Here is a 19,747-nt window from a genome sequence, read left to right on the forward strand (position 1 = left end):
ACTCAGGATCTTCAGTCTTTGTTGTGGCCTGTGGGATCTAGTTCCCCGACCAGGGATTCAGCCTGGGCCCCCTCCATTGGGAGTGCAGAGTCTTAGCCACTGGACCACCTGGAAAGTCTCTAGACACAGCTTCTTAATGTCAAGCCTCACTACAGAGGACCAGCTGGGAATTTGCCTTCAGTTAACTTAAGCAAGAATGTTGACATCACAAAGTTATTCTGAGAGCGCAAGAGCAGAGTTACAACACAAGACAGATCTTCTGTTAAATCCTCACAGTTTAGGGTAGCTTGTGAATTACTGGCATTGTTCTTCTGTGGACCCACCTAGGAGTTTTCCTGATCTTCTCATCATTTCAGGCTGCCCTTCCCCTCTTTAAGTATTCTGTCTCCAGTGAGTTTTTGTCAAGCTCTGTTCTAGGTTTCTGAGTCTTTTTGTTTTTTTTTTTTTCTTTATGCTTTTGTTAGCTTTGGGTTGGCCAGAAAGTTGGTTTGGGTTTTCCCATAAGATGTTACAGACCCCATAGCATGGAGCCCTTGGAAAAAGAGGACCCCAGGATGTGAATGTTTGGAGACCTAGGGCGGCAGGCACTTCTGGAAGCTGATGTTGTCATCAGGGCTGAGTTGAGAAAGACCCAACTAGACAGTATCTGGCAGGTGGATGGAAGAGACCAGTTACACCTGGGACATGGCTGAGATTGCGTTCTCAGGCCGGGCAGTTCAGGCCTCTGGAAATACAAACTAGAGTAAGGAACTCTAAGGAACTCGGCAGAGAAAGAACTCCGGAGAGGAGCTCAGAAGTCAGTGGAGACAGCGAGGTCGGTTTTGGATGCGCTGAGATGCGATCTTGGGGGCCCTTTCACCCTCCCCGGGGAAAACAAACCACCCATACCAACCCATGACACCCGCCGGCACTTTACAGAAATTCCTTTTGGTTTTTAAGTCTTTGATCCCTGTTCAGAAGTCAACACCCTTGACAGGGCTGACACTTAGAGCTGCTCACAGTCACCCCAGCAATGGTCTGAAAGGGAGTCTGGGGGTTGGTAGGGGAGTGGGAGGGCATGGCTGCCGAGAAGGGGAGGGTCTGCAGGTGGGGTGCAGGCCAGGGCTCCAGGGGGACCTCAGTGTGTGGGAGGCGTGTGCAGTGGGGGTTTCTGCGAGCTCAGGGCACCCCCTTGCTGTCCCTCCCATGCCTGCACGTCCTGTTCCATAGCTTGAGCCTCTGCCCAGTGTGCCAAAGGGCCCCGGTTTTTCCTCCAGCTCCTGCTGCTCTGGTTTCCTGGTACCGCCCTCCCATGCCCCCTCTTCTCCCTCTGTCCCTCCGTCTCCTCCCCGTCAAAGCCCTTGCTGTTGGCATCAGGCGTGTCAGCGTCAGGCTTGAGTCACGTCTATTTAAGTTCGTTTCTTCTTCACTCGTGTACCTGTGCTGTCCCTGACCCAGCATCTCTCAGGATGTGCCCCATGAGAAAGTGTGAGCACCGTAAGCGCAGCATGGGCTGACCGTCAAAGGGTAGGGAACGCTGGTTTCAGCAACGGTTAAAACCCTTTTTTTAAACCTCAGGCCACTGCAGAGCTTTAATTTCCAGATGTAGATCCCGAATTCGCCTGCCCCGTTGCTCCGCCTTCCTGCTTGTGCGGAACTGTCAGTCATGGGGCGGGGCTAGGACTCTGAGGACAGGGTCTCCTGAGGGACACAGGGCTGGCTTAGACTCCAGAGGAGTGGAAATCACTGTTGTCTTACACTGTGGATCTCCGCGTTGACTGAGGACAGTAGTTTCTGAGTAAACTCTTGGGACATTAAATATGTATATATATATATATTTAAACATTTATTTAATTATTTGGCTGCACCGAGTCTTAGATGTGGCATGCAGGATCTAGTTCCCTGACCAGGGGTTGAACCCTGGGCCCCGGCACCGGGAGCTGAGTCTTAGCCACTGGACCACCAGGGAAGTCCCCCCAAAAGCTTTTTTATTTCAGTAAAATTGACATCAAATTTACCATTTAAGCCATTTTAAAGTATACAATTCAAGGTCCCTCTGAATGTTCATAAATACCAAAATTCCTTCTCTAAGAAGAAAATTAGATAGGAATTTGGCATGTATCCTTTCTAAAAAAAATTTTTTTGAGAATTTATATTCATAAATATATCAGTAAAAAATGCATTTAAAATTTTGTGTGTGTCAAACTGTATATACTTTTCAATTTCATTTTGTATGTCACTGTGATTCGATATGTCTGTACTAGTCTATAGATCAGCCTCATTTCTTTAAACTGCTTTGTAAGATTCAAAATCTGAATAAAGCACAACTTACGAATCCTCTTTAAAAAAAAATCAAGTGTACAGTTCAGAGGTGTTTAGTCCATTCACAATGTTCACATATCAATGACTATCATGGGACGCCAAAACATTTTTATCCATAAAATGAGTGGGGGATTAGGAGGTTTTAGTTTCCTATTTGCTGCTGTAACAAGTTACATCAAACCGAATGGGTTAAAGCAACACAGACTTACTCTCGCATATTTCTGGAGGTCAGAAGTGAAAAAAATGGGTTGGCAGGGCTACATTCGCTCTGGAGGCTTGCGAGAGAATCCTTTTCCTCGTCTTTTCTAGCTTCTGGAAGCCAACCACCTGCTTGCCTTGGCTCTTGGCTCCCACCTCCATCTTCAAAGCAAATCACTCCAACCTCTGCTTCCCTGGTCATGTCTCCCCTATTTCCACGATTTCCCCCTTTCCTTGTAAGGACCCCTGTGATTACATTGGGCTTAGCCAGGTAATCCAGGACATCAAAGTTCATCACATGTCTAAGTCTCTTGTGTCTTTTAAGATAACATATTCCCAGGCTCTGTAGATTAGGACATTGATCTATTCTGGCTAACAGGGTGGGTTCTTCATGTCAGGAACCTAAAGACATATTTCTTGCGGTTATTTAAAGAGCTTAGCACCGTGATACACCCCTTAACATCGTGGTAGGTTAGGTTTATCTTCGAGGACCTCCTCTTCTTGGATGGTTATCAGGGATTCTTCCGTCTGATACCAGACTCAACACTGAACTGTGAGCGTAAACGGCAGCATCATTCTGTGTTCAGGCTTCCACCGACGTCACTTTTCCTGGTAAAAATTTGACCAGCTCTTCTACCTATCTCTGATTTTGGGCTTTGCCAAATTTTGAAGAAAACCTCAAAAGAATGTCACCCGTCTCCCGGTAACCAGGAGTGGCCTTTAAACGGCCTGTTAATTTTCTTGCCGATGCCGCCCCACGGCGAGTGGTCTCTCCATAAATCCCTTCCTTTTCCAGGTCCTCTTGCGTCAGCTGAAGTAGATGTGTTGCTCAGGTCTGGAAGCCAGATAGTCTGGGATACTGCCGCTGAGCGTCACGGCATTTCACAGTGATTTAGACCGGCCCTTACGTGGGGGTTAAGCTGTTTCTCTTTTTCTGCTTTCCATCAGATGGCATCCGCCTGGGGTGACTGCTCCCTACAGAGCAGTGAGACAGCGTCCATGCAGTCTATTTGTAGCGGTCCTCCCGTGTTCTCCCTAGGGTTCCGCTCATTATGCTGAAATCCCATATGCTTTCCGGTTTCGAGGTTGCTCTTGACTGTGGCGTCTGAGACGGGCACCGCGGGAGCCCCGCAGGCCTGCAGCCTGCCCACTGAAGCTTTCTCCCCACTTGTTTCCCAGATGCACCCACTGGGCCTGTGTAACAACAATGACGAAGAGGACCTGTATGAATACGGCTGGGTCGGAGTGGTGAAACTGGAACAGCCGGAGCTGGACCCGAAACCATGCCTCACTGTCCTCGGCAAGGTAAGCCCCTGGCCCTCCCCCAACCTGCCCCGGTTCTGACCGGTGCCGTCCACGCCCTCAAATAGCCGGGTGTGGAGAAGAGCCCTTTTGGCACCGCGCTCTTTCCTGGCTGAAGTCGTGTGTTGGGGCAGCCCCCCGCCCCAGGGTGGTCAGCGGCTTGGACACTGGTGGCAGCCGCAGCCTCAGAGTGGCCTCTGCCCTTGCCCGCCATGTGGCCTCGCGCAGGTCTCTCGCCCTCGGGGATTCCCAGTTTCTTATCGGCAAACTGGGTTGGTCATAGAGATTCACAGTCCTTATCTTACAGCCCTGGGGCCAGATATTTCAGAATTCTGAGATTTGGGGGGGGGGTTAGAAAGGTGCTCAGGTGCACATATCTTGTATTAAGGAGACACGGAGCCACCTTCAGTAACCGAACACACGCAGAGCCTGGTAGCTGCCTGCATGGATATTCACACCTAGTGGGACAACTGGAATCTAAACAGCCTGGTGTTAGCTCAGGGCCTTGCTGTTTTGCTGCCAGCTGAGTTATGGAAAAATCTGGGGGCTGTGGAGCTTTTTTGGTTTCCGAATGGCAGACAGCAATTACGGTCCTGTCTTAGAACTTACCTCACAGGACGGTCAGGAGGTGAGATGAGAGACAAAACGTGTAGCAGAGAGAGGGCTCCAGAAACTTCTGCTGCCATTGACTGTTTTGTTCTTCCACTTAGAAGTACTTTATAAGAACAAAAAACAACTCTTTTAGGGTCAGCATTACCTCTGGTTGTGGTATGAGATAAAAGATAGAGGTCCATTGATTTTGGAAAACCATATGTCAGTGATGTCAAAATACAACAGATGACATCTTGTTTTAAACCGGATCGTTTTGGTAAAGAGAAAGGTCTGGAGAAAGCTGCTAGGATTTTGGTTGGAGGAGCGGCAGTACAGCCTAAGGATAAGTGTTATTGCCTGGATGTTTTTTTATCTTCTCAGAAACAGCTGTCTAGGTATCACGGGGAGAGAACTGGCGGGGGCGGTGGGGGGAAACAGTCCTGGTTCTGACCTCCTGAGGAGATTCACCCCAGAGCAGAGTGGTTCTGATACAGGGCACTTGAGAGCCTTTTCCAACACATGAAAATGTCCCAGGGGACTTGCCTGGTGGTCCAGTGGCTAAGACTCCACGCTCCCAATGCAGCAGGCCTGGGTTCAATCCCTGGTCAGGAAACTAGATCCCACCTGCCACAACGAAGAGTTTGCATGCTGCCGCTAAAGATCCCGCATGCCGCAACTGAAGACCCGGCAAAGCCAAATAAAGAGCTAAATACGAAAATGAAAGAGAGAAGGAAAATGTCCCAGTCAGTGTTTCCTTGAAGACTTTTGGACCAGGAGACCCTCACGGATCTGTGATGTTTCTGTCCCATCTGTCTTCTTGGGTAGCTTCCGACCACTTGTCAAGTTCCCCTGCCTTCTTGGTTTGATTTTGGCTGTGCTGAGTCTTCATTGCCGCGAGGGCTCTTCTCTAGTTGCAATGCACGGGCTTCTCATTACAGTAGCTTCCCCTGTATCGAAGCGCGAGCCCTAGGGTGCGTGGGCTTAGTTGCTCTGAGACATGTGGGCTCTTCCCAAATCAGGGATCGAACCCGTGTCTCCTGCACTGGCAGGGGGATTGTTTACCACTGAGCCACCAGGAAACACCCTCCCCCCCGCCCCACCCCCCAACCACCCTTTTAGAGAAGAAGAAGGAAAAACAAAAAAACCCCCACAGGGACTATTGCCTGTTTGGTTTACAATTCACGAAGTCGACTCGATGTGTTTCAGGCGGCCCAGGCCCCATCCTTCATCGTTTAAATAGGTGGCCATGCTGCCTAATGATGCTAAGAGAGCAGCAACCCCCTCGAGAAAATGTTAGTGTTTTCCTAGGAGGAATGCCAACCACATCCAGGGCTTGGGCACAGTGCTCTCCTTGTAGCTAACACTCCCCCAATAGGATATTTTCCTTTGTACTGAAGCTGCTGCTCTGCAGGGCTCAGCAGCTCGGCCGCAGTCCGGTGGGCCTCCACCCGCGCGTCTGTTACGTCTGTAAATGGGCTGGAACATGGCCTCCTCGGCCCCACCCGCCGTGGTCCCCTGGGGCCCGAGCGGTGTTGAAGTCACTCCAAGAACCCAGCTGCTGCTTCTCTACCTGGAACAGCCATGGAGTGGGTGTGACTTGCGTTGTGTATGGCTTGGCCTGCCTGCCCGCGAAGCCAGAAGGAATAGAAACTCTTGACGTATACTGCACCATTAAGTATCTGTCATGTTTATTCCTTCACCAAGTATGTATTGAATGCAGGACCTCAGCACAAGATTCCGCCTGCTTGCAAGCAATAGGCCGTCCCCGACCCCTTGTCCCTGCCGCCATGGTTCTGTTTGGAGGGGCTGTGTGGTGGCCAGGCAGTATTCACATGTGGTTAGTGACTGAAATTTGGCTTAACACCCGCATAAAATCATGAGCAAAACCGCCAGGGCCAGAGGTAGCAGGGCAGTTTCGCGTTTGCCCAAAACCTGGACTGACTGAGGAGGTACCCGGAGTCAAGCCTCTCTCCCTGTCTCCTTCCTCACCTCGCTCCCTCCCTCCCTCTCTTCTGCCCTCTCACCTTCTTCTTCAGAAGTTTTTTTTCCAGCTTCAGTTTTATTTACTTTGCCAGCTGCCCTTTCTTTCTTCCCGAGCCCCCAAGCAAGCACAGTGGCAAGAGGGTAACGCGGGATGAGCAGGGTGGTCCACCCCACCACGGACGCTCGGCGTGGTTTTCTGCACTCAGGCGTGTTTCCCTCTGCTCTCAGCAGCTAGGGCAAGAAGGAGGTGGGCAGCCAAGTCCCCGTGGGCGTGCGGGTGGGCCCCCTCCTCCTCCTGTGGATGTTGAGACTTGTTGAAAACCATAGAAGGGAGGGTCCGCCAGCATCTGGAAGGGCCTGTACCGGGAAGGGGAGACACAGACCCCTCTCCCTCCCCGTCACCCACGCCCTTCACCTACCCGCCCACAGAAAATGCCATGGGGCGAAACGCTGCAATACTGGAGGAATGTCCTAAATTAAAACAACGTTAAATGCCTCTCCAGGAGTTCAAATAAAGTTTCATTTTAAGAGTGAAAGACATAAACTCATCACCTGGGTTTATTACTGAGTGCTTTTGAACTCCTCAAAAAAAGGGAACACTGTAAACTCAAGAGAGAAAAGTGATTTACGATCCTCTCCTTATAATCTTTTTGATTCTGGAGGAGGCAAAGGCAGACAGTTGGATCAGCTCGGGGCCTGGGGGGGTTGCAGAGTTGGGATGGGGGTAAGCCGCCCTACCCCACCCCGCCCCCCAGAATGCAGCTGGCCAGGGTTCCAGGCCAGACCCCGGGCAAGTCCCTTCCACTTCCTGGGCCTCTCTCTTCCACATCATGTGACAAGGCTGTCCTGGGTTCCTTTCTCGTCTGATATGTTGTACTTCTGTATCATATTAAAAAGCTTCCCTTGAGATTCTACCTTTCAGAGATTTCTAGTTGCAACACTGAAACACTGGCTGTGTTACCCGCAACGATCTAAGTCTTCAGAAATTAAAACAGAATAAAGTAGACATTTCTGAGCAGCTTGCTTTTGAAAGTAAGGGTCTTCAACCATCTCCAAAGTTGGAAGAGTCTGTGTTTAGGCCCCAGGCATTTCAGCCCTTTAATTCAAGCAGTATTTATTGTATAAAGCATCCTATGGGATAGGTAAGACATCGTCCGGCCACCGCATGGACAGCCTCGTGGCAGGGAACATACCAGACTTGCTCAGATCCAACACAGCCTGCTCAGCCTGGAGTCACCAAACATGGAAGCAGGGCAGAGCTCCGTACCCCACACCCTACGCTGGAGGGGGCTCTTAGGGTTCTGAAGCACAGGATGGTCAACAGATTTGAACTTGGCTTTTGCAGTCCTCAGGAGGATAGCAGGAAGTTAGCAGAAAGACAAGAAAAGCAGGTGGCTTAAGTCAAAGAGAACCTAGCTTTGGCTGAGTGGCCTTGGAAAGGTCCCTTCAGATTTGGGGGCCTGTACTCACCCGGGCTCACGCCGCCCCTGTCATCGTGGTGGGAGTTCTGCGGGGAGCCCCGAGCGCAGCGCCCAGCCCTCAGTGGACGCCCCGCGAGGGTGTGACAGCAGCCCTCGTGTGCTGGGTACTCACCGAGAGCCGAGGGCGTCCCACGCAGCGTCTCCTCCCATCGTCAGGCCAACCCCGGGGCCGTGTCTAGATCCCCATCCTGTGCTGAGGACATCTCAACGTCTCCTGAGATCAGATGACTCCCAGGGGCTGAGCCAAAATCTGAGATGAGGCCTGTCCCGCCGCCTCTCCGATGGTGGTGTCTTCCTCTTGGCTCCTGTTGTCTTTGGCGGTTTCTCTGCATTTAAGAATTGGATGCACTTCAGTGGTTACTGGCCACGTGAGGAGTGCTGGTTCTTTTGAGTAGAAACCCCGCTTGAGCTGTGTTGAGCCCACAGCTGGATCCACTCCTGAGGTTCTGAATGTCGTCAGGGAGCCCGAGATGGGGGTGCTGTGCTCCACTGCAGCTGCCGACCATGAGGCTCAGTGCCGGGGTCCCTCCCCGAGTCTTCTGGGCATCTGCTTCATTTCACTCCCACTCGCTATCTCCTGCGGGGGAAACAGCACCCTAATATCCCTTGATCCGATGCATCTTGGATCAGGTGCTCCCTTTAGTCTGTCAGCTGTGATCTGGGGCTGGGAACATGCTGGAACTGCCCAGCTGTGTGTGTGTGTGTGTGTGTGTGTGTGTGTGTGTGTGTGTTGCGGGGGCAGGGGTGGTGGAAGATGCACTTTGAAGAAGGAAGCTGGCGAGGGCCAGCTCTGGGCTACTGTGCCTCAGCAGCCCCTGCGGGCACCAGGTCACATGTGCACTCACAAGCCGCCCCCGCTCTGGTTCCTGCACCCGGAGGAGCTGCTTCCTCTTGTCCTGAACTGAGGGCCGTCCCCAGAAGCCAGTGGCTGGACGGGCTGTGTGAGGGGGTGATGCAGGCAGGGAGTGTGGGAGCAGGTTCCTTGGCGAGTATTGAAAGCTGCTGGGGCATGAAGAGGCTTTGAGATGACAGGGTTTCATCTCCATCCCCCAGGAAGCTGGGAGCCACTGAAGGTTTGCCGGGGAGTTTGCTTGGCAGTGGTGTCTAGGTCTAGGGAGAGGGTCAGTCAGGTTACTGTGCTGGCGGGTGTTTCCGGAGCTGAACGGGCCCAGACACCAAGGCTTTGGGAGCTCTGATGAGGCTTTAGCCGATGATGGTGACCTCGCGTTCGCCCTCAGATCTCCCAGCTCTCCACCCAGCCTCTTCTGCTTCCACCTGGGGCGGCCTCCTGGCCGAGCACGGTGGGCAGACACTGCTGGGAACCACCGTCCCGTGAGACTGAGCTGCGGGAAACCCAGGGGTGAGGGGTCGGTGGAGAACGGAACCCCACGGCCAGCCCTCGGAGTGTTTCTTGGTAACTTCTTCTAGAGAACAGATCCCTTGGTGCCCAAAGCGACTGCAAGACAGAAAACAGAATCAAAGGAATTTACTGTTTTCAAGACAGCCGGGGGGAGCGGGAACACATAACAGTTAAGATTTGGGTTTAGTCACCAAACTAACCTGAATTTAAAGCCCAGTTCCAGCCCCCAGATCCACGTGGCCTGGGACGGTCACCAAACCCTTCTGCCCGATTCCACCTTCCGGAGATAGGAGGGACCTCGGGGGAGAGTGCATGTCGGGTTCACACACAGCCAGAGACACAAATCAACTAGCAGCTCTTGGTGCCCAAGCTCCCTTTCTTTCTCCCTCCCCGCTTCCCTTATTATCCTTCGGTAGCTTTCAGCACTCACAGTGCCATTACTTAAGTGGTCAGATCCCTAGAGACAGAAGCAAAGTGGTGGTTGCCAGGGCTGCGGGGAGGAGAGGATGAGGAATTACTGTTCAACGGGGCCAGGGTTTCAGAGAGGAGGTGGAAGAGTTCTGGAGATGAATGGTGGGTGGTGGATGGGAGTGGGGGTCATCGTGCCCTCCTCATCCGGGGTTCGGTCACAGGTGGGTGTCCCCTGCAACCCTGGGGGCCCTGACTCCTAGGCCAAGCCCAGCCTAGCGCCCCTGGGAATGAGATCCCCGGCTGTGTCTCAAGAGCCAAAGGAAGGTACTGGCCGACTGGAGCAGGGTCTCTTAGCAGCCACCCCCCCATCACAGGCACTGCTGGGAAGTAAGTGTGAAGTTTGCCACATACCTGAGCTCAGGGCACTGTGACCGAGCAATTTGCCATGGTATCCCTAGGAGCACCTGTGTTTGGGACACTTATGTGTGTCACACCTTCCCAGAGCACGTCACCTGGGGCCTTTTATTGCAGCGATTCTCACCTGGGGTGGGGGTGGGGGGCAGGAAAACGCGTGTGCGCACACACACCTCCCTAATGTCATCTGGCAGTATCAGGAGACCTGTTTGGTTTTCAGACAGAAATATCCAGGAGAGGGTGGGGGTGGGGTGGGGCTGCTGCTGGCATCAAGCAAGTGGAAGCTGGGGATGCTGCCTTGCTGCTCAGCACCCCTTGATGCACAGGCCAGGCCTCCCTAACAACAAAGTACACTCTGGCCCCGGATGTTAACTAATGTCAACGTTGAGAAGCCCCATCTCTCTGGGACACGTGCTGTCTCCCTGAGCAGACCCTTAATTCCCACTTCTTTCTTGCTTCTGTGCCCACTGGCCTCTGGCATGAAGGCAGGGCCATGGTGTCTGGTGGTGTGTTGGCTGAAGTGCGTGATCCGCGTCAGTGCACGTTTGTTTCTGCGTGAGGAGTGTGGGGAGCAGGATTTGCACGGATGCGTTGTGCCTTCACCACCCAGGCCCCCTGCACTCCTCTGTGCACCTCACCTTGGGCCGGTTCACCTCCCTCTGTCTTCATTTCTCCACACTGTCCTCTGTAAAGAGCGTTGTGATGATTTTAAAAAATGACGTCCGTCAGTCTCAGAGGGTGTGAATATTCGGCAAATATCAGTTTCCTCCCCGCTCTAAACATACTCCTGAGATGAGGTGGGTTTCTGGCTGGAGAGGAAGTTTGGAAGGCTCCTCAGATTTATTTTAAGGAGCACTTGGGTACATACCTCCCATATTTGGTTAAAAAGGAAAGCAAGAAAGGAACTTAGTAAAAGAAATCAGATCAGGAAGAAAAGATTGGCATGATATGAATGGAAAAAGGAAAATCTCAGGGAATACCACTTTGCTTCTCACGTCCTGTGTCTGGTTTGAAAGTCACAAACTTTTAATGGGATGCTTTTCTTCTTCACCTAAATCTTCCAGGAACCTCTTGGTTAACAGGCTATATTAAGCACAAGACTTTTTTTTTTTTTTTTTTTAAGCTAGATCTGAGACATTTTCAGCTATAAAAGGCTAACCGAAACTTTTCTTTGAAATCCCCTGAAAGGCTTTAGGCAGTTTTGACGGTAGAGCGAGTGAATACAGCAAAATAATGTTTCTGGCGGTCTGAGGCTGCCGGCCACCTCCCCGGACCGGGGGAAGCCTGGCTCATAGCACTCCCCTGGCCACTGTCCCCTCCAACTGAACCAGGCTCTCAATAGAGCAGAGGCCACAAACGAGACTGTCCTAGGAAACGGGCTGGTGTGACAGGCCAGCAGAAAAGACCATCAGAAGTAGCTAATGGGGCTTCCCCGGTGGTCCAGCGGTAAAGAATCCACCTGCCAATTCAGGGGACACTGGTTTGATGCCTGGTCCGGGAAGATCCCACCTGTCTCGGGACAACAACTGAGCCCAAGCTCTAGAGCCCCCGCGCAGCAATGAAGACCCAGTGCAGCCAAAAATAAGTAAACAAAATTTTAAAGTAGCCGATGACCTTGTCTACTTTTGAGAGGCCGTTCTGAATTATAAATGAAGTTAGAACCTAACACAGTAAGTCATGGTAATGTGTACAGAAACAGTTCCAAGTCAGGTGACCTGCATCTCTGGAGATCAGCCCCAAGGCTCCATCTACTTACTCTCTGCCCAGGCTGGGCAGAGAGTCCCACTGGGTGCAGATGCAGAGGAGCAGGGATGCTGGCCAGATTTGTCTGCTAACTGTGGACAGAAGCCATTTCTCTGCCTCATTGTCTTTCGAATTTGTTCCCCGTACAGAAAGCACTGTATTTCATCTGATAAAAGGTAGCATTTTGCTTTGGTGATCTTACTTTCCAAATCAGACTTCGGGCCCTGTAGTCTAATACGTTTTGTGCTGTTTTAAGTTTGAGACAGTCTTAACAATTGGGATACTGAAACCCTTTAAATCCTGCCTCATTTTTGCTAGTTATAAAAATACTAAAGAGTACCAACACTTTCCAGTAGTTCTAAGCACTGCTGGATAAAATAAATATCTAGTCTGCCTGAAGATCTTGGGCTATTTTTCCTCCTCTGCCCGTGGAATTCTCCAGACAAGAATACTAGAGTGAGTAGCCATCCCTTTCTCCAGGGGATCTTCCCGACCCAGGGATATGAACCTGGGTCTCCCGCACTGCAGGCATATTCTTTACTGTCCGAGCCACCAGGGAAGCTTATAAAGCACGCAGCTGTCCCTATTACACTTTACCCCATTGCTGATGGATTTTCACAAGTGCGCTGCTTGCTAAGTCGCTTTTTAGTCGTGTCCGACTCTGTGCGACCCTATGGACTGTAGCCCACCAGGCTCCTCTGTCCAAGGGATTCTCCAAGCAAGAATACTGGAGTGGATTGCCATGCCCTTCTCCAGGGGATCTTCCCAACCCAGGGACCGAACCCGAGTCTCTTACGTCTCCTGCATTGGCAGCCAGGTTCCTTACCCACTAGTGCCGCCTGGGAAGCCCATTTCACAAGTATTGACTCTTAAATGAACCTCAGAGAAAAGAATGTGATGTTTGCTAGGAACCTTTGTTATTTTGGCTCAGTCTTTAGAAATCAGATTTTAAAGCGGTTAGCTTCAAAATCTTTTTTTAAAAAAATCTGTAAATATAGTAAATTGTTTGTTTTTGGTTTGCTTTTGGCCATAAAGTTGGATTAAGGGGTTGGATAAAGGGGTCCCACGTTTCCTGCCCTTGCAGTGGAAGCTCTGAGTCTTAACCACTGGACCACCAGGGAAGTCCCTAGATTTTTTTTTTAGATGAGTTATTTTTGTAATATTTTCCCTTTTTTTAGAGTTTCAATTAATAGAATCTTAACATTTTATAATCCCTTATTTTAAAGATATACCCCAAATTTATAGCATTAACTTATTTTACTGTTTCTATAACTAACAATTTTCTGGTCCCTTTTCTTTTTTTTTTAAAGCAATATAATAATTGTACACAGTCCTATATTCCTAGTGCCAAGAACAGTGCCTAGTACCTATATTGGGCACTTGGTGGATATTTGTTGCATGAAACAATTAATTATGGATTATTGAAAAACCGAAGGGGAAAGTCCAACTTTAATCTTACTCCTTCAATTCAAGTACTGTCAGTCTTGGTTTATTCCCTTCCAGTCTTCCAGGGAGTCCAAGTCTGATGTTTAATGTAATTATTACGAAGGCATGCATCTCTGTTCTGCCTTCTTAAACTTAATAACGCATGCTAGTCATTTGACCAGTTTTGTTACTTTTGTAACCTGTCCTTTCATTGGACATGACAGTGGAACATACCACGATGTAGTCGACCCCCACGGTTCAGTAATTAGATGGCTTCTGTTTTATTTTCAGTCCTTACAAAGAAGCCACACTGAAAGCTTTCTTCATGTAAGATGGACTTCCGTTGTTTTTTTTTTTTTTCTCTCTCTCTCTTTGAATTATTCTCTCATGGTAATATTCCAGGAGCAGATTATAGATGAAAGGACATAAACATTTTTTAAGGACTCTTGCTGCAAACAGTTGCAAATTGCTTTTCAGGAAAGCTCCCTCAGTTTACCTTGCCACTAGTGAAGTAAGTGTGAACCATTTTCCACAGAAACAAACAGCTAACACTGACCGTTATAGTTACTATGTTTCTTTACTGATTAGAAAGATAAAAATAGTACTTCATTGTTTCCTTTGCATTTCTTTGATTATCAGCAAGCATTAAGTGCCAAGCATCTTTCCATCTACTAATTAAATTTCCTCTCTTGTGAATTGTCTATTCTGGCCCCTTGCTCATTTATGGGTGGATCTTAATGTAGTTTTTTTTTTTTTTTTTTTAATAGTAACATATTAATTCCTTGTTCGGAATGTCTTTAAACTGGCCCTTGTATTTACTAATTTTGTCTGTTTTAGCTTTCTTGGCATGCAGAAGCTTAAAGTTTGTACATAGCCATCACTCCTTCATGATTTCTCCTATTGCTTTTAAAGTTAATTATTTAAAAAATAAATAAATAAAGTTAATTATTTTCTCCCCTCCCTTGCAAGCTTAGCATCATTTTGCCTTTTGCACTGTTTCTGTTATCATTGGTTTTCTTGTAATATATTACATCTTTAAATCACTCAATTTATTTTGATGTGTAACATCAGGGAGTGGCTAATTAGAGTCTCTGCCTTTCTCAAAGTTGTCATTTCCTTCGTTTTATGTATCTTCCTCCTTTAAAAAGATAACATATTCTGACCTACTGAAACCTATAGCAGACAGTATTATCTACTGTCAGATTCTGTATTCCTTTTAAGGCCAATAACACACTGTTTTAATTTTTGTTGTTTCAGAACATAGTCCCCCCGAGTTAAGTAAAATACGCTTGTTTGCAAACACTTTTTTTTTTTTTTTTGGCAAATTTATTTAGTTACTTAATTTTGCCACGCTGTGCAGCATATGGAATTAGTTAAGCAGGGATCGAACCCATTCCCCCTTTAGTGGAAGTGCAGAGTATTAACCACTGGGCTGCTGGGGAAGTCCTGCTTACAAAAACATTTAAAAGGATTAATCCGTCGGTAAATCAACACAGCAAATGCCTGCTGTTGCTATTCTTTAGACCAGGGAATTCTAATTAAACCTCATTCTCTCCCACTCAGTAAGTATATCATGAAAGTATGAAAGTGTTAGTCACTCAGTCATATCCGACTCTTTGCAACCCTTTGAACTGTGGCCCGCCAGGCTCCTCTGTCCATGGAATTCTCCAGGCAATGCGGAGTGGGTTGCCATTCCCTCCTCGAGGGGATCTTCCTGACCCTGGGATTAAACGCAGGTCTCCTGCATTGCAGGCAGATTCTTTAGCATCTGAGCCACCAGGAAACCCCTAAGTATATCATAGCCTGCCCCAACTCTGTCAGCATGGGGAGCTGCTTTCAGAATCTGTTCATCATCATATCCAAGTTTCACTCCATTTCAGCACACACACATAAGTTTTACTAGGAGGTGTATACAGTGGTTAAAACCAACTGCCAGTCAAGCCTATTTCAACTTTGAAATGCCCAAGATCTTTTCCCTATCAAAATTTTTCTACCCATTTCTGTTCAAGAAATAAGTTTTCAGATGATTGGACTCTACACAGAAACAGAAAAGAAATGACTGATCAGGTTGTTCCCACACAAAGGCTTCTTTTTATCTAAGTATAGAGTGGTCCTGGGGGGCTTCTCAGGTGGCTCAGTGGTAAAGAGTCCACCTGACAGTGCAGGAGACACAGGAGACACGGGTTCAATCCCTGGGTCAGGAAGATCCCCTGAAGAAGGAAACGGTAGCCCACTCTAGTATTCTTGCCTGGGAAATCCCATGGACAGAGGAGCCTGGCAGGCTGCAGTCCACGGGGCCACAAAGAGTCGGACACGACCGAGCACACATGTGCACACACAGTGGACTTTAGTATATTCACAGAATTGGGCCACCATCACTCACTATTAATTTTGGTATTTTCATAGTCTTTATATATAATGGACAGAAGTCCCTTATCAGATGTCTGAACGTTTTCATCAACCCGGAAAGAAACCATGTACCTCTGAGCCCTCATCTCCCCTCCATCCCAGGCATTCCATACATATGGAATCATGCAGAACGTGAACTTCTGTACCTGTTTCTTTTTGGCTTAGCCTGATGTCTTCAAGGTTCATCCACGTGGCAGTGAGCTGTCAGCACGTCGTTTCTTTTAATTGCCAAATAACAGTTCATTGTGTGTGTTCGTCGCTTGTTCATCCATCGATGTGCGGATAAAAACATTTAGATTGTTTCTGCTTTGGGGTTACTAGGGTGATGCTCCTATGGACATTTGTGTGCATGATCTTGTGTAGGTATCGGATTTCATCTATCTTGGGTAGGTAACTAAGAGTGGAGTTGCTGGGTCATGTGATAACTGTTTAGCCTTTGAGGAACTACCAAACTATTTTCCCAAGGGGGCCGCACGTTCTTTACTACTGCCGGCAGTGTATGATTCCTCCAAATGCTAGCCAACACTTGTTATTATCTGTCTTTTTGATTACAGCCATCCTCCTGGGTATGAAGTGGTGTCTCATTGTGGTTTTGCTTTGCATTTCCCTGTTGGATAATGATATTGAGCGCCTTTTCTATGTGCTTATTCAAAGTTTGCATATCTTTTATGAAGAAATATGAATAGCTATTCAGATCCTAAGAGTTCTTCATATATCCTTGATACCTGTCCCTTATCAAATATACAATTTGCAAATATTTTCTCCTATACTGGGGGTTTTCTTTCACTTTGTTGATAGTGTCCTTTGGAGCAGAAAAGCTTACATTTCAGCAGAGTCCAGTTAATTGGTATTTTCTTTTAGTATCATGCCAAAGAAATCTCTGGAAAGCTCATTTTTTTTCTTTTAAATTTTATTGAAGTATAGTTGGTTTACAATGTTGTGTTCATTTCTGCTGTATAGCCAAGTGATGAGTTACACACATATATATTCCTCTTCACCTTCTTTTCCATTATGGTTTATCACTAGAAGGAAAGCTCTCTCTTTTACTGAGACCCACTAGTTTTCCTTATTGGTCATATATTTAAGGCCCTCCTGGGATTTGTAATAAAGAATTTACCGTCTTTCCCCCTCAAGAAGCTTAAAGCTAACAGAGGGCCAGGAGACACTGGCCCGCCACTTCCCAGAATCCCAGCAGATGCCTATGAACGCGGGTGCCCCCGCCGACCAGGCTCAGGGACCTGATTTCTCAGGCTTAAGGTTATATTCTGTCAGGCTTACGTAGAGAAGACAAGACAGTCTACCAAAACAAAGGGAAAGACAGAGCCAATTTTGAAGTGCTACAGGAAGGATGTAGGCGAGCGACAGCTGTCAGCGAGGCGCCCACCTCCATTGTGCTCTTAGTGCCTTGGAGAAGACAGTGGCTCACAAGTCCCATTTTAGAACCTTCAGGATCTTGAAAAATCTTTCCAAAATAACTTTTCTCTTAAAAGGTTTTGCAATGAGCACTGGCACTGTGAAAAGAACTCCCTAACTGTTGGCCACACCCTTGTTCTACAGAGAGGGTGTAGGTGTCTTTGGGGTCGAGAGTCATCGACTGGGATGATGTCCTCCCAAGAACACGGGCAGTGTGGGGGCCTTCCTCTGAGTTCTGGCCGTAACCACCGCCAGCCTGCAAGGCCGCACTTCAGACCACTCAGCCTTGGCAAGCATGTGCTTCAGAAAGTCCCTGGCCGAAACCAGGGCTGATAGACAGACCCACGTGGCAGCGGGAGCTGGTGGTGCAGACGCATCTCACTTGCTAGACGTGAGGTTCTTCTCCTAGGTTCTTTTCATGAGGTCGGAAGCACTGAGAAGGGTGGGGCGGGGGGGGAGCTTTTTGCAGTTATTTGTGTCATGTATAGAGCTTCCCTGGTGGCTCCCAGTGGTAAAGAACCTGCTTGCCAATGTAGGAGACAAGGGTTCAATCCCTGGGTTGGAAAGATCCCCTGGAGAAGGAAATGGCAGCCCACTCCAGTGTTCTTGCCTGGAGAATCCCCATGGACAGAGGAGCCTGGTGGGCTACAGTCCATGAGTTGGACATGACGGAGCACACATGCACGTGTCATTTGCGGCATCTGAAATTTATCTCAGAGAAGACAACGGCACCCCACTCCAGTACTCTTGCCTGGAAAATCCCATGGATGGAGGAGCCTGGTGGGCTGCAGTCCATGGGGTCGCAAAGAGTCGGACACGACTGAGCGACTTCACTTTCACTTTTCACTTTCATGCATTGGAGAAGGAAATGGCAACCCACTCCAGTGTTCTTGCCTGGAGAATCCCAGGGATGGGGGAGCCTGGTGGGCTGCCGTCTCTGGGGTCACACAGAGTCGGACACGACTGAAGTGACTTAGCAGCAGCAGCAGCAGAAATTCATCTAAGACCCTGAAAATACTATTTGTTGCTTACACACCCCATTTTTCCTGTTAACACAGTCTTCAGTTCCTCTGCTTGTATTACAGTGCAGTTGGCTTTTCTATCACAAGTATGTTAGATGGATGGATGGATGACTGGATGCAGTAGGCTACCACACAGAATGTTTACTTGACATGGAAATGGACTCTTCCCCTAAAGGTCAAAATAGAATCAGTTTGTTTTGCAAAAGGATTACCTGTTGTAGAATTGCTTTCAACTATGCTCACTGCCCTGCAAAATAACCCGTGCCCCGCCCCCAAAAATTAAAGACAAATGCAGTATGTACCCGTCTCTTAAGCGTTGCATTCTGTTAGGAAGCTGGTGTTAGATAAAGCCTCATCTCTTCCCAGGCCCCCACCCTCTTTATCCCTCTGTGCTATTGTCATCTCTGCTTAGGTTGGGCTTTCTTCTCTGAATGAGAGAAACTAAGAAAATTGCCTGTTTTAGGCAATGCAGGTGTGTTTCAGAGATTTAGAGTTAAGAAGTCAAGTAAATGTTTTGGCAGCCCAACAAAGGTAAGAAAGGGAGAAGGTACCTAATGGGCCTTTCAAATTACAGGCCTGTCCAAACACCACCTTCCCCAGGAGCCGCTGGTCAGGGCCAAAGCCTGCCCTGCTCAGTGGCAGCCATGAGGCCAGGCTGAGAAGTGGGCTCACTTCTCTCACTGGCCCTGGCCCTGTGCCCAGCAGGATGCTGTTGGACTTTGATTCAGTCCCACCCGAGAGAAAAGATTCTCATAAGTCAGGGCAAGAGCTTTCCTCCTTAACAGACTCTAATCACATCACTTCCGCTTCCTTGCTGGGGAAAAAAAATCACAGATAGATTCCCCCCACCCCCACCCCCACCTCCCCGACCCCTCATTTAAATTGGAACCCTGAAGAGATGGGGCATAGCATTGCAGATAACTTGTTCAGTGTAACTTCCTTCATCTTGAGGGTTGGGAGGTGGACAACTATGAGAGGACCCGGAAGCAGTAAGTCTCAGGGGGGCGAGGATCCAGGGGCGGCATCCAGGTGCACCACGAGCACATCAATCTAGGTGGTTTCTGGGTCCCTGGTTTAAGAGCAGAGACATCCTTGAGGGAGGTAACTCTGCCAGTAGTGTGTCTTCTCCGTTCAAACCATGCCTTGCGTCTCTTCTGAGAAGAGAACAGCAGACATGAAAGCTGCCTCTCTTCCTTGCCCCGCACCCCGCACCCCCCACCCCAGCGGCCTCCACTGGATCACCTTGGCAGGGCCTCATCCGAGGAGGAGGGTGGGAGGAGGGAGGTGGGAGCACGGGGCGGCTCCTTTGATCACCTCCCTCCGGGTTCCAGGCCCCGCCGCCAGCAGGCCAGCCAAAGGGCCGGCTCTACTGATCTGATGAGGTGCTGAATGGGACCCGAGGGGCAGTGACGGGAGCGAGAAGAAAGCCTCGGGAATGAAAAGGAAACCCCGTGAACCTGCTTGGCTTCACTGGCCAGATTCTCCTACCAGGGAGCCGCTCAGTTCCTGCCAGCCCCCGCGGGCCGTCTGCCCCTCCAGCCTCCGCTTTTCAGACCCCCGTGTGTGTTTGACGTTTGAATCGAGGCTGCTCTCGCTGGTTCTCAGGCTGGGAACCCACTGTGCCTGTTTCCATGGTCACTGGGAAGCGCTCAGCGCCATGTGCTTCAAAGGGAACCTTTCCCCTCCGGGCGCTC

General features: G+C 49.1%; 1 protein-coding gene and 1 long non-coding RNA gene across 3 annotated transcripts in view; one reads left to right on the top strand and one right to left on the bottom strand.

The window, feature by feature from the left end:
* ZNRF3 (zinc and ring finger 3) overlaps positions 1-19,747 on the top strand; it is a 145,077-nt gene that overhangs the window by 80,371 nt on the left and 44,959 nt on the right. For both annotated transcript variants that reach the window (XM_070769780.1, XM_070769781.1), the window contains exon 2: positions 3,679-3,804. In XM_070769780.1, the coding sequence (XP_070625881.1) occupies positions 3,679-3,804 (126 nt within the window). The remainder of the gene's footprint in view (positions 1-3,678; positions 3,805-19,747) is intronic.
* LOC139176771 (uncharacterized) lies at positions 1,848-9,258 on the bottom strand. The gene is made up of 3 exons (XR_011561220.1): positions 7,969-9,258; positions 4,411-5,097; positions 1,848-3,693 (listed from the first exon to the last, which is right to left on the bottom strand). It is a non-coding gene; the product is annotated as an uncharacterized lncRNA (long non-coding RNA).

The sequence above is a fragment of the Bos indicus genome, chromosome 17, assembly GCF_029378745.1.
Source record: "Bos indicus isolate NIAB-ARS_2022 breed Sahiwal x Tharparkar chromosome 17, NIAB-ARS_B.indTharparkar_mat_pri_1.0, whole genome shotgun sequence".
NCBI classification, from domain to species: Eukaryota; Metazoa; Chordata; class Mammalia; order Artiodactyla; family Bovidae; genus Bos; species Bos indicus.